Source organism: Protopterus annectens, chromosome 6.part0, assembly GCF_019279795.1.
Source record: "Protopterus annectens isolate FY-2018-M chromosome 6.part0, PAN1.0, whole genome shotgun sequence".
Taxonomy (NCBI): Eukaryota; Metazoa; Chordata; order Ceratodontiformes; family Protopteridae; genus Protopterus; species Protopterus annectens.
Genome location: NC_056737.1, coordinates 1,101,395,008 through 1,101,408,745, shown reverse-complemented (window position 1 = coordinate 1,101,408,745; position 13,738 = coordinate 1,101,395,008). Strand labels below are relative to the sequence as shown.

Here is a 13,738-nt window from a genome sequence, read left to right as displayed (position 1 = left end):
CAGTTTTAAACATTGTGGATGATGTTTACTTAGAATCCAGTTTGAACCCAGACTCTCTGCCTCCTGCTCCAGCCAGACTTGACAGGTACTATAGAGTGCCTGATTCCCACAATTTTCTTTATAAAAGCCCTGTTGCTGATCCTGAGACCATCTCCCAGGGTCCCAAAGGGGCTAAGGCATCTATGGCAAAAAATCCTGTACCCTCTGAAAGGGACTCCAGAGCACTAGACAGGTGGGGGGAAAAAGGTTTACACCTCAGCCACTCTAGCTATGAGGGCACTAAATTGCCAATTTCACATGTTAAAGTATCAGCAATTTCTTATATGTCAGTTAAAACAAAGAATGAGCACACTCCCTCAACAGTCTGAATTGAAAGAAATGCAGTATCTGTTGCACGCAACTGAACAGGTGGGCAAACATACTTTACAATGTGGGTTTGATTCTTTGGAGGCTTCCTGTAGAGCAGCTGTCACTGGGTCTGTTATACGTAGGCATGCTTGGTTAAAGGAACAAACTCTGCCTGATCATGTTAAAGCAAAGCTTCTAGATGCTCCATTGCAGTAGGAGGATGTTCTTTTTTGAGTTAAAGCAGATGAAGTCTTAAAGAAAATGGAGTATAAGGCAAATTCTATGCAGACAGTCAACAATTTCCTACGGGTACAGCCCCCTCGCTTCAGCAGAAGTTGGCCAACAAAAAATTGGTCCTTTCCAGCAACTGACAGACCACAGAGGGGTAAATACAGATGTCCAAGAGGCAGAGGACAACCACAAGCCCAGTACAAACCTCGCCAATGGGGCACTGCAACACAGAACGGGAGGAGAAGACAGGTCTCAATCCACCAGAAGGCAATCTCAATGACTTGCACCTCTTCCAGCCAAGCAACACTCTCTTGGCAGCCCCCTTGGGAGGAAAACTTGCACTTTTTTCAGACAACTGGCACATTGTCACAAAGGGCAAATGGGTCTTAGACCTAATTTCACGAGGATACAGATTCCATTTTCACACCTTGCCAATGAAAAGAGGAATGCCAAACCTGCCACAAAATCAATGGGCAGAGGCACAAAAACAAATTACAGCTCTCATGGACATGAGAGCCATTCAACTGGTACTTACTCCAGAGCAAGGCCAAGGATTTTACTCGGGACTCTTTCTAGTTCCCAGAAAGGACAATGCCTGGAGACTAATTCTGGACCTTTCAATTCTAAACACCTTCTTACAAGTACCCAAATTCAAGATGCTCGCACTACAGCAGCTTCTTCCCATGTTGGGCAAGGAAGCATGGCTAGTAACGTTGGACCTCAAGGAGGCATACCTGCATGTCCCTATCAGACAGTTGCAGAAGATACCTCCGTTTCATTGCAGGTTCAACCCATTACCAATTCTCTGCACTGCCCTTTGGCTTATCTACTGCGCCTAGGGTCTTCACAAAATGCCTGGCACCAGTAATTGCATACTGCAGACAAAGAGGAATTCAAATATACCCACACCTGGACGACTGCCTCATCCAAGCAGAAAGCAAGGACATCCTCTTACAACATCTGGCTTTTGTAAAACACCTTCTAAGTTGCCTGGGGTACACAGTAAACGAAGGAAATCAAAGCTAGTACCCTCACAAAATATGACCTTCCTGGGTGCCAGCTTGAAATCAACGGCCCAGAAGGCTTATCTGACGCCAGACAAACAACTACATCTGACTCAGTATTTCAAAACAATGGCAAGAAAGACCCAGCTACCTGCAAGAAAAATTCTGCAGGCCTTGGGCTTCATGGCATCTTGCATACTACTAATACCATTTGCAAAGCTACATATGAGGAAATTACAGTGGTACCCAAAAAGCGTATGGTCTCAACACAGCCACAGCTTGGACACAATGATATCTCTCATTCCCCGCCTACAACAGGAGTTTCTATGGTGGTCACAGGCATGTCACCTCAACAAGGGTCAGCCTTTCTGCTTGCCCCCAGCCAGGCAAACTATGACAACAGATGCATCGGACTACGCCTGGGGGCACACATGGCAGGACAGTGTGTTCAAGGTGTATGGACTGCAGATCAAAGGAATCTGCATATCAATCAAAAAGAGATGCTAGCTGTACAGAATGCTGTGACAGCCTTCAAGAATCTATTACATCCAGGACAACTTACAGTAAGGATGGACAACACCACAGTAATGTGGTACATAAATAAACAAGGGCATACACACTCCTACCCTCTATGCAGGCAAGCAGTGACCTTGTTGGAGCACAGCTGTGGCTTACCAAGTTCAGTTACAAGCTCAGTTCCTGCCAGGAAAGAACACCACATTGGCAGACTTCCTCAGCAGAAACATCATGGATCCCCACGAGTGGAAACTGGATCCACAAGTATTTGCAATGATAACTCAAAAAATGGGGCCTTCCAGACATAGACCTGTTTGCCAGTCCTCAAAACTATCAGATAACAAAATTTTGTACAAGGACACTCCACCATCAAGCTTGGAAAGTGGACGCACTCTCATTCAGTTGGAAAAACCTGACAGCATATGCCTTCCCTCCATTGCCTCTCCTCACAAAGGTGCTTCTGAAAGTCAGAAAGGAGAGACCACGACTGATACTCATAGCCCCAGACTTGCCACGCCAGCACTGGTACCCACTATTGAGGAATATGGCCCAGGGCCCAACTTGGATTTTACCACAAATTACCCATTTGCTCACACAGCAAAACAATCAGATTCTTCACAGCCAGCTCAAAACCTTAAATCTGGCTGCATGGCAGATCACGTAAGCATCCAGCCAGCTCCTCTTTCCCAAGCAGTTATGGATGTTATTCTGGAAGCTAGGAGGCCCAGCACCAGGAAGGCTTATTCGGACAAATGGAAAAGGTTTTGTGCCTGGAACCAAGCTAAAGGCCAAAACACAATTCAGCCTCACATGCCTCGCATCCTACAGTATTTAACTGAGATGTTGCACAAAGGACTTTCTTTTTCTTCCATTAAAATCCATGCATCAGCTATTTCAGCCCACTACAACACGGCTCCACCCTTATTTTCGCATCCACTTCCAAGGCAGTTCCTCAGAGGGGCAAAAAACATTAGGCCCCCCAGGAGACCATCTACACCAACATGGATGGGACCTCTATTTTGTTCTGGAAAAACTTACGCTACCTCCTTTTGAACCCGCTTTCTCTGCAGATCTACAGTTCCTATCATGGAAGACTGCCCTGCTGCTAGCAATAACTTCAGCTAGAAGAGTCTCAGAGCTGCAGGCACTAATGGCAGTGGAACCTTTCTTCATTTTCCATCAAGACAGAGTTTCTTTACGAACTAATCCTTCCTTCATGCCTAAGGTGGTTTCCAGTGTGGCTTTAAATCAAACCATCCACTTACCCACCTTCTTCCCAAATCCACAGAACAAAGGAGAAAGACTCCTGCATTCCTTGGACATTGACAGGCAACTTCGTTACTGCTTGGATAAAACTAAGGCTTTCAGAAAAACTGACCAGCTCTTTGTATCCTATGCTACAGCTTCACAAGGAAAGGCTATATCAAAACAAACCATTTCCAAATGGATAGGACATTGCATTCATTTTTACTATACCCATCATGGAAAACCAGTCCCTGCTACCATCAGGCCCCACTCTACCAGGGCAACTGCTACATCTACAGCCTTCCTCAGGGGGGTTCCAACCAAGGACATTTTGGAAGCTGCAACTTGGAGTTCAGTACACACCTTTACCAAACACCATCACTTACCACTTTATTCTAAGACTAGGGCTGGCTTCGCCACTGCAGTTCTGCAGGGCCTTCTAGCCTCCTCTAACCCTCTATGACTCCTCCACCCATCCTTAGCTTTGGGATTCTACCCAAGTGTGATGACTGCAGCAGGGTAACACAATGAACATAGTACAGTTTTGTACCTACCATAAATGTAGATGTTCGAGTGTACACCCTGCTGCAGTCCAGGTTACCCTCCCTCCATCCCCTCTGATCTAACTGGCTAAATCTCTACAATACCTTCCTGATGTATTTGCTTATAGCTGGAGGGATTTTGTGTTTGTGCAAAATTTACTTAATTTGGTACTAATTACTGACCACCTTTTTGGGGGCACCTGACATCTGGGGCAAGAAAAACTCAAGAAAATGGCGTCGGATGTATTATTTATACCCCTGGCGCACTGACGTCAGGGAAGAAGCGACAGCAACTGACGCCGGACCAAGACTTTGGAATTCCGGCCAACTGTGGGACCGCCTGACGACAGGATAACCCAAGTGTGATGACTGCAGCAGGGTGTACACTCGAACATCTACATTTATGGTAGGTACAAAACTGTACTTTCATCACACAGGCAGACTTATGAACAAACTGAATTTTTCCTGTTGAAGCTCATTTGCATTTTGGAGAATTTTGATGGTTTATATTTTGTATGGTAGACTGTGTGGTCTGTGTAATTGGTTAGTTGAGGTGTGCTATAAAATGTTTCTGCACTGGGAAGAGCAGTTTATTATGTTGTTGGCTACTGTAAATATCTTGTGCAATGATTATGTTTTCTACATAGTCTTTGCAAACTAGTATTCTGAGGTGTATTAGTAGTGATCATAATTTAAATTATGCCATCTAAGTTTCCATTATGTTTGTCTGCTTGTTTTAGGATACTCTCATAGTATGGTCTGAAGCTGAAAACTACGATTTGGCACTTAGCTTTCAGGAAAAAGTAGGCTGTGATGAAATATGGGAAAAAATTTGCCAGGTAAGTTTTAAAAATGCAATCTGGAGAATTTCAGAGGGGTACTCCTCTGATTCTTGTATTTATTATGCAGTATTTCAACTCCCTGCTAATTCTTTTTTTTTTTTTAACAGAAGCTTCTCTTTTTAGACTTCACTAAAAACTTGACCAGAGCTGATCTGTCACTTAGATCTGTCCTGTACCATTTCTTTTTTTGTCTATTCTGCATTACTAATACCTGACAGGGGGAAGGTGAGGTCTACCCTGCAGTCCAGACTGAATAGTCATAACCTATTGTATTACTTTGCCCTGCACAGTTATTTTCTCTCAAAAGCTTGGTTTATTTGCGGAGTTCCTTCAGTAACTTACCCCCCGGCTATTTTCTGCTGCCTACTTTCAAGCATTTGTGTTGGTAAAACTCCTTTCCAATTTCCACACTGGTTTGTTTAGATAATTTTTGCCTGCCTTGTATAGTATTTTGCATTTTTTGTTTTATTTTCCGTGAGGACTTCCATCCAGAATTCCTAGTAATCTTTTGTACATCCTTTTCCACTTAAATTTATAACTTTCTGCTTGAGTTATGTATATGAGCTTAACTGTATAACAGTAAAGTATCCCTTCAGATCAAGTAACCTGAAATCATTCTTATTCAGTGTGGAGACTCGGGTCTTTCCCTATAACTGATATAATTTTTTCTGTAAATATTTTGTCTTTTTTCCTTCTAAATTAATTCAGCACTTTAATTATCCAGACATTCTGCTCTGTTTGATTAAAAGGAAGTCTGACGTGTATGTGAGACTAAGGGAACTGCAGTCTTGTTAATTGCTTGTATCTTGCCATTTGTATCCAAAATCATTACCTTCTGTTTTCTTAGTTTTTCATTTTCATTTTTGTTTCTTCCCACATATCCTTAGCTGGTGTAACAAATTCCTTTTACTTTACCGTATGTCCCCATAAGTATGATTTATTGCTGAACCAAATGATTAGGGAGTAGATAGTTTACAAGTATAGCCTTTGTTTTAGCTACTTCTGTTTTAAACCCCAAAAAGACATGAAGCTGTCTCAAATATTCCGCAATTCCAAAAATGTCTGTTTCTGGATTTATCAAGTACAAAATAGTATTTACAAATAATAACGTACTTTTTTTTAAGATAACTTTTCTTGAGTACTAAACCATTTCTTTCTTTGCTGGCAGAGAGGAATGTGATACCAGATTTGCTTCTTTTCAAAGAGAGAGAATCCTGGAATGTGTTAAGGCAGCTATCTGATTCCATGTGTCTAGGTGGCATCCTATGAATTCCAGTGACTTATTGGGATTTAGTTGACTTTTTTAGGATGTTGACTGTTACACCCAATCTGTGAAGTGGCTGGAGTCGAGGGAAAACCTGGAATCCTTGCAGCCTGAGGTAGGCTGTGACTACTGCCATGCATTTGTTGAACAGCTCATGGGGGCTGTGGTGAGACCAAAGGCTAAGGCTCTGAATTGATAATGATTGGCTCCCAACCCGGAATGGAGGAGTCTCCTTGATTGCTTGTTCATTTTTACATGATAATGAGAATCCTGGAGATCTATTCAGCACATCCAGTCATCCTTCTGAGTACAGGTAGGGTGGACTGAACTATAACCTTCTGGAATTTTGTCTGCTTCACAAATTGTTTTAAGTAACTCAGGTCCAGAATTGACCTTGGGTCCCGTCTGTTTTTAGAACTAAAAAGAACCTGGAGTAGGTCTAGATCTTATCTGGTCTGTTGGGACCTGTAGGATGGCTTGCTTTTTCTAATGGCTGTTTGACTTCTGCTGTGGTGGATTCCACATGTTAGGATGACTGTAGGGGATCCTTTTTCTTTGTGTGGGAGAGTAAAGGAAGGGAATTATATATTCTCTGCAGATTACCCACAACACCCATCAGTCTGAAGTGATGGCCTGCCAGGTTTGATGGTGCAGAGATGAACACCCCCTCCCCCAACTGTTTCCAGAGTGGGAAAGTCAGGCAACACTTCAGGAGCACTGGAAGTATTTCTTGGAAAAGGGCCCATAAAGTTCTTGGTTTTGCAAGCTGCCTCTGCCCATAGGGTGACATCCATTGAAACCTCCCTTGTCACCCGGGTTCCCCTCCCTCCCCAGTGATTTGATTAGAAATGTCCTTTGAAGAGTGGGGAAATGGATTCCTATGATACAGGGTCTTAAGGTCCTGCTCCAACCTGGTTAATGTGTCCTTAACCTTTGGCCCAAAGAGAGTGGGACCATCAAAAAGGGGCATTAAGGAAGGGCATTTTGAAGCCTTTTGCAAAATCATTCAGTCGCATCCTGTAGTGACTGCAGATGGCTGTGCCAGTGCCTACTGCTCTCATCAGCTGCATTTGAGAGCAAATGCATAGAGGCGTTGGAAATAGAATTCAGGGTAGCTATCTGGGATTCCACTTTTTTCTGGATATCCTCCAATAAATCACTGTAGAGAGAATTGGTAAGCTCTTTGGTCAATTTTGTTTGGAAGCATGTGACATGAGCTCAGTAGTTCAGTGCTCTAAGGGGAACCTAAGAGTCATATATTGTGTATGTTTTCATTTTTGTATTCGTCTTATAAGCATTAGACATTTCTCTTTAATTTTATCTTTATGCATTAAGCATCAGTTCTTCAGTGAATTCATTACTTGGTGCTATTGACTTTAATTGGGCGGGTATTTATATGCTTGTTCAGTGTCTGGTTTGTATTCTGAGGAAGTCCAGCCATTTGGCGGATGAAAACGCTAATTAAACTGTTTTTCCTAATGTGTTGGTGTCTTTCACAGTTGCATTTTATATTTCTGGTTTGACTTTTCGTTTTGATTTGGTTGGCTTGTGTGCAAGGCGCTGTGTCTGCCATTGACATGGAGGAGAAGATTAATTCCTTATCGGATGCACTTAATTTAACTGCTCTGGTTCAAAGACTTACTGGACAAGTCAATGATTCAGTTCGTTTGAATCATTGTGGACAACCTTTAAACTGTCAACCTTTGGTTTCCGGTTCAAGACAGAGCCAGGATGATGAGATTCCACCTGGGCAACGTACAGGCATGCCCAATACTCAGGCGGATGTTAGAACAGGACAGAGCTTTGTTCCAGTTGCCAGTACCAGTAACCAGGTCCATGATTTTTCCAATTTTAGTCTTAAGACCTGGTTAAGAGTGGTTGTCTTTACATTTGGCTACAGATATTCAGTCTAACAATTTTTGCAGTTTGGATAAACAGTTAAAAACATTTCAAGACATGGTGGTGAAATACAGGAAGTTTTAGCTTGAGTGTGACTATTTGCGTGAAAGCATCAAAGTAGAAAGGATACCAAAAGGTCTTCATTCATGGAAATACCCATCTGGACTCGTTCATGATTCAGACTTGCACCGTGAGTTGGTTTCTCTTTTTAATAAACAGGGCTGCGAACTGTTGCAAGTTTTGATATGGCACTATGAGAAACAAATGGCGATTTAAACAAAGCCATAGAGACTTTAGACAGTTTTTTTAAAAGTGATTTATTATTTGATGTTAAATTTGAACAATATAGGCATGTCTTTATTAAAACTGATCGTTTGTTACTTGATTTAAAAGCAAAAAAAGTTAAGAAAATTAACCTTGATGAACAGGAGTATGTGAAAGGCGTGGCTTATCCACGACGTTGTACATCAAACTGTTTATGAAGGTGATATTGTTGGTGTAGACAGTGATGCTGGTGTGATGGTTAATGAATTGGAAGGCCAGGATAATTTCAATGATGACACCTTTAGACACCCCCCCCCCCCCAAACTGTTTATGAAGGTGATATTGTTGGTGTAGACAGTGATGCTGGTGTGATGGTTAATGAATTGGAAGGCCAGGATAATTTCAATGATGACACCTTTAGACACCCCCCCCCCCCCGAGGAGATCCGAGAGATTAATGAATCAGAGGGGGGAGAACAATCAGAACTTCTGTCAACAATACCCACCCAGACATTCCCCCAACAAGCATGGACCAGGGGGAAGGGGAGAGAGAAAGGGAGATCGGGTTGGCAGCAGCCGTATTGGAATTGAACACAGATACTGTGGTTAAAATTATTTTTAACACTACAGGGGATTATAAAGTGCTTAATTATAGCCATGTTGATGTCACTGAGGACTGGGCCAATTTATTTGAGAAAGGTTTTAACATATGTTCCTGCATAGAAAGCCAAATTGGTCCAGGTTTTGGTTCAGTTCAAGCTGTTTTTGAGGAAACTCAATTTTAACATTCTTTTTTATGACGGCTTGTATAACACAGATTTACATAGGAACAAAAGGCCCAGTACATTTAACCCACCTCTGCATCCTTTAATACTTGTTTTTGAAAAACTTTGTGAAGATGAAATCAGAAGAATTGTTAGTATTTTGTCTTGTTGCCCTATTAACTTAAGCATGGATGAACATTTTTATTACAGCACATTCGTAGTAAGTCATCTATTCGTATCATGCAGCCAGATAAAGGTGGGGGACTGGTGGTCATGAGTACGAATGATTACATTAATAAAATATTTTCTATTTTATTTTCGGATCTGTATGAAGAAATATCTCTAAATTAGTTAAATGGGGCTCCTCATAGAATTGATTTGGCCCTTGAGGATCTTTTTTTAAACAATCAAGTCTCACTTAGTGAAATGGACTATATTAAGGTCCAATTTCCCAGAACACCTACCATTTTTGGTCTTCTCAAGGTTCACAAATGCCTTGAGGGATCCCCCATTGAGGCAAATAGTTGATGCCAAAGGGTCCAAGACATTCTTTATTGCTAAATATATCAATCAGGAGACCAAGAGTGTGTTTAATAATTATCCTGCTTTGTTAAAGGATTCGTGGGATTTTTTTATCTAATGTCAATGACAGTTTATATAGAGAAGATATTCTTTTTGTATGCATTGATGTCAAAGATTTATATTCCAGCATTCCACACGAAACTGGCATTGACTGTTTTTTTCAATATTTAGTGCCTATTCTTGGACATGACAAAAGTTTGGCTATCAGTAGTCTCATGGATTTAGTTTTGCAGAATAATTTCATTAGTTTTCAGGGCCATTTATTCAAGCAAATCCAGGGTGTTGCCATGGGTGCTGCTTGTGCACCTGTATTTGCCAACATAGTTATGGCCTTTTGGGAAATTAATTTTTATTTTTCCTTCTGAGTTTAAAGACTGTTTGTGTTTATATAAACGCTTTATTGATGACATCATTATTTTTTGGGTCGACACTGAGTAAAGACTTGAAGCTTTTTTTGAATTCATCAATTGTTCTACCAATATTTTAAGGTTGTCAGTTGATGCCACACAGGTCAATTTTTTGGATGTCACTCTTTCCAAACAAACAGGGAATCGGGTAATTTTGATTCCACATTATATAGGAAACAGACCTTTTCAAATTCTTACCTGCATTTCCAGAGTTGGCATCCTGTCCATCAAAAGAAGGCCATTGTTAAAGGCCAATGTGTCAGATTGGCCAGGATGGTTAGTCAAGAAAGTTTATTTCTAGAGGAATGCAGTAAGTTATTTGATATGTTTTTGAGGAGGGGTTATCCTGAGGATTTTTTAACAGAAATCTTTAATGAAGTCACGGGGAAGAGATCATCTGGGTTTTATACCCCCCTTCTTGGCAAGTCCCTAGTTCAAGTTGTTAATCCTGTTGATTCTGGTTTGGTATTGACCAACTTGTCACATGGCAAGGCCTTGATTTTGCCATTTAATTTACAATGCAGAGAAATGAAGTGCATCATCAATAAATGTTGGGAGATTTTCAGATGTGATGGGAATATTTTTAACAAACTTGGTGAAAGACCGTTGGTGGTTTATCAAAAAGATACCTGTTTTAAAACTATGATTGAAAGAATAGTGTCCAATTCATATACAGGTAGAGTAAATAAATGTGGTCACTGTTCTCAGTGTAAATTTATTCTTGAGGGTACTAAATGCTTTGTACATGGTTATGGTAAAATCAAGTACAAGAAGAGATTCAATTGTGATAGTAAGGGAATTGTTTATGTTGCTTTGTGCCAACGGTGTACTTGTTTTTACAGTGGCAAAACCATCAGACAGTTTAGGTACAGGATTTATCAGCATTATTATGACTTAGTAAAAAAGATGAGCGAAATGCCCTTTATAGACATATAAAGGGTTTTCCTTTGCATTCATTTAAATTTATTGTTTTAGACAATGTTGATGACCCGAGAGGTGGTCGCCGTGATATTTTTCTTGAATTCCTGGAGCTTAGATGGCAGCTTAGGTGTAATGCTGCACGTTCTCCAGGTCTCGATGTCATTTCTATTGCCAGTCTCCTCAAGTTTAAATCTGTTTGCCATTTAAACACATTTTTTTTTATACATTTGTATTGTGTGTACTGCTCATGTTGTTGTTTATATGTACTTTGGAGATTTATATATTCAATTTATATATATGTGTATATATATATATATATATATATATATATATATATATATATATATATATATATATATATATAATATAGGTCATATATTGTGTATGTTTTCATTTTTGTATTTGTCTTATAAGCATTAGGCATTTCACTTTAATTTTGTCTTTATGCATTAAGCATCAATTATTCAATTAATTCATTACTTGGTGCTATTGACCTTAATTGGGCGGGTATTTATATGCTTGTTCATTGTCTGGTTTGTATTCTGAGGAAGTCCAGCCATTTGGCGGATGAAAGCGCTAAATAAACTGTTTTTCCTACTGTGTTGGTGTCTTTCACAGTTGACTTTTATATTTCTGCTGTAAGGGGAAATGGTTCCTGAAGCATATGTTCATTAGTGTGTACTAAGCTGATGGCCCTGGAGCTTTTACAAGCCTATCCCATAGAAGTGCCCTGGCATCATGCTACCCGATGTTAGTTCCTAGTGCCTCTATCAAGTAGAGCCACTGGAGTGATCCCCGGGGTGAACTTTCTATTACCCATCCACTCATCAAGATCTCTCTTGAAGAGGGACGGCTAGGTGTTCTGCTTGACATGTATGGGAAGTCTATTCCAGAGCATGGGCAGTCTCTAGGTGAGGATCCTGTCCCTCCTGCATGTTCTGTTGATTGTGGTAAGGAGGCTGAGGTCTCTGGAACGTGTGGTGCGGAGGGATTTGGATTTCTTTAGATGTAGCATTTCTAACAGCTGGGTCAGACATGGCTTTGTAAGTCAAGCAGAGATTGCCTCTAAGTAGGCTATATTTGACAGAGAATAGCTGGAGTTTTTTGAGTCTGCCCTTGTAGGACGTGTTTAATGCCTGGAATCCTCTTCGTTAGATGCATGTTCTTCGTGTTTCACTGTTGCAATCATCACATTTGGGTTATCCCTGCCTGGGTAGCCCTCAGCCAGCCTGAATACTGAGACTTGGTATTTCTGAGTTGGTTGCTGTCACTTGAGGACTAACGAAAGGTAGTCAGTGGTATTAAGGAAGGCAGCCAACGCCATTACATCAGTCTTTCTTGCCGTGGAGCCCAAAGCAGAAGCGGTTCGCACTGGTGCCGGTCGGACATTACCTGAGTTGCGTTTCTGAATTGAAGTTAGTCTTCGAAAGCCAAGTACCCCGTTGGGGATCCTTTTTTTTTTCTTAATTGTCTCGCGTGTGGAATGCAAACACCACACTGGGACTTCCACTCTTACTGCGTCACTTGTCTAGGCTCAGACCACGACATCCCTCACTATCTGGTCTGAGCTTTAATGCCAGAACTATTCGTCATCTGGCCCTTATTGTAGTCAGATATTTCCGATTACAGTCCTCGAATTCCGATATGGCTTATGTAAGCCGCCCGACAGCAGATGATCTGAAAAAACATAAAGATAAAGTCAGAGACAGACCACACAGGACCAAACCTTCCAACGACACTACCACCAAGCTGGTAGTCCTCCGGAATTCAGTGAGGCGCTTTCACAGCCCCTGATGCCCGCTTCAATTCGCAGGCCGCTACCGAGACCCTTTCAGAGTTTGGTATGCCGCAGAACTCTTCGTCTAAGGATCCTGTGGTCATCTCTACCTTGGATGGGTCCGGAGCTGCTGTGCAGGCACCGGCTTCCGAGGAAGTCCTTCGCAACACCGAATCTAGACATAAACCGATGCCTTCTTTCATAGCTACCGCTCTTTCTAAAACAACCGAGTTCCTTAGGCCCAGGGATCGAACCGCCCCCAAGAAACCAACTACCAGCCAATATCTGACACCTGCTCCCTTGCCTCAGTCACAAATGCTTAAAATGGCAGAGGATCTTACCATGCTGATTAGGGGAAGCCAAGCCACTCTCTCAGAAAGGAAGAGAGCTGTCTCCAGTAGTTTTGTCTGAACAAGAGTCAGATGAATCCGATGCATCTGACTATGAAGACATGTAGCCTTGTTCTAAATATGAACATCTACATACTTTAAGGGAGCATTTCAGATGGGAGTAAAAACTACCCACAGTCTAAAAAGAGATTCTGAGAGTTCCTGGACTTGCCACAGCACAGGCCCTTAGCCATCCTCCCAGTCCTAGATGGTGGTGGATGATGTCTTCCTTAAATCCAGCATTGACTCCAGACGCCCTCCCTCCTGCTCCCAGAAAACCAGACAAGTACTACAGAGCCCCTGATGCTCACAAATATCTTTTTAAAAACTCAGCAGTGGACCCTGAGGTCATTACTCAAGGCCCAAAAGGAGTTAAAGGTACTTTAGCCAAGAATCCCACCCCCTCAAACAAGGATTCCAGTGCAATGGACAGATGGGGAAAAATGTATACACCACAGCTACTCTTGCTATCGGGGCACTAAATTGTCAGTTCCATATGCTTAAATTTCAGCAGCATATCTTGGAACTCCTTAAACAAAAAATTTCCTCGTTTCCTGCATGGGCAGAATCTAAAGATTTACAGGAGTTAATGCACTCTGCAGGTCAAGTAACTAAACACACTTTGCACTGTAGTTTTGACTCCCTAGAAGCTTCTTGTAGGGCAGCAGTCACTGGATCTGTCATTAGAAGACATGCATGGCTTAAGGGACAACCCCTGCCAGACCATGTCAAATCAAAATTGGT

At 41.6% G+C, this 13,738-nt stretch overlaps 1 protein-coding gene across 1 annotated transcript in view; it reads left to right on the top strand.

Moving 5' to 3' along the window:
• Positions 1-13,738, top strand: part of PPP4R3A (protein phosphatase 4 regulatory subunit 3A) — a 1,651,308-nt gene that overhangs the window by 291,288 nt on the left and 1,346,282 nt on the right. Inside the window, exon 3 of the mRNA XM_044074714.1 lies at positions 4,627-4,725. Within this exon, the coding sequence (XP_043930649.1) occupies positions 4,627-4,725 (99 nt within the window). The remainder of the gene's footprint in view (positions 1-4,626; positions 4,726-13,738) is intronic.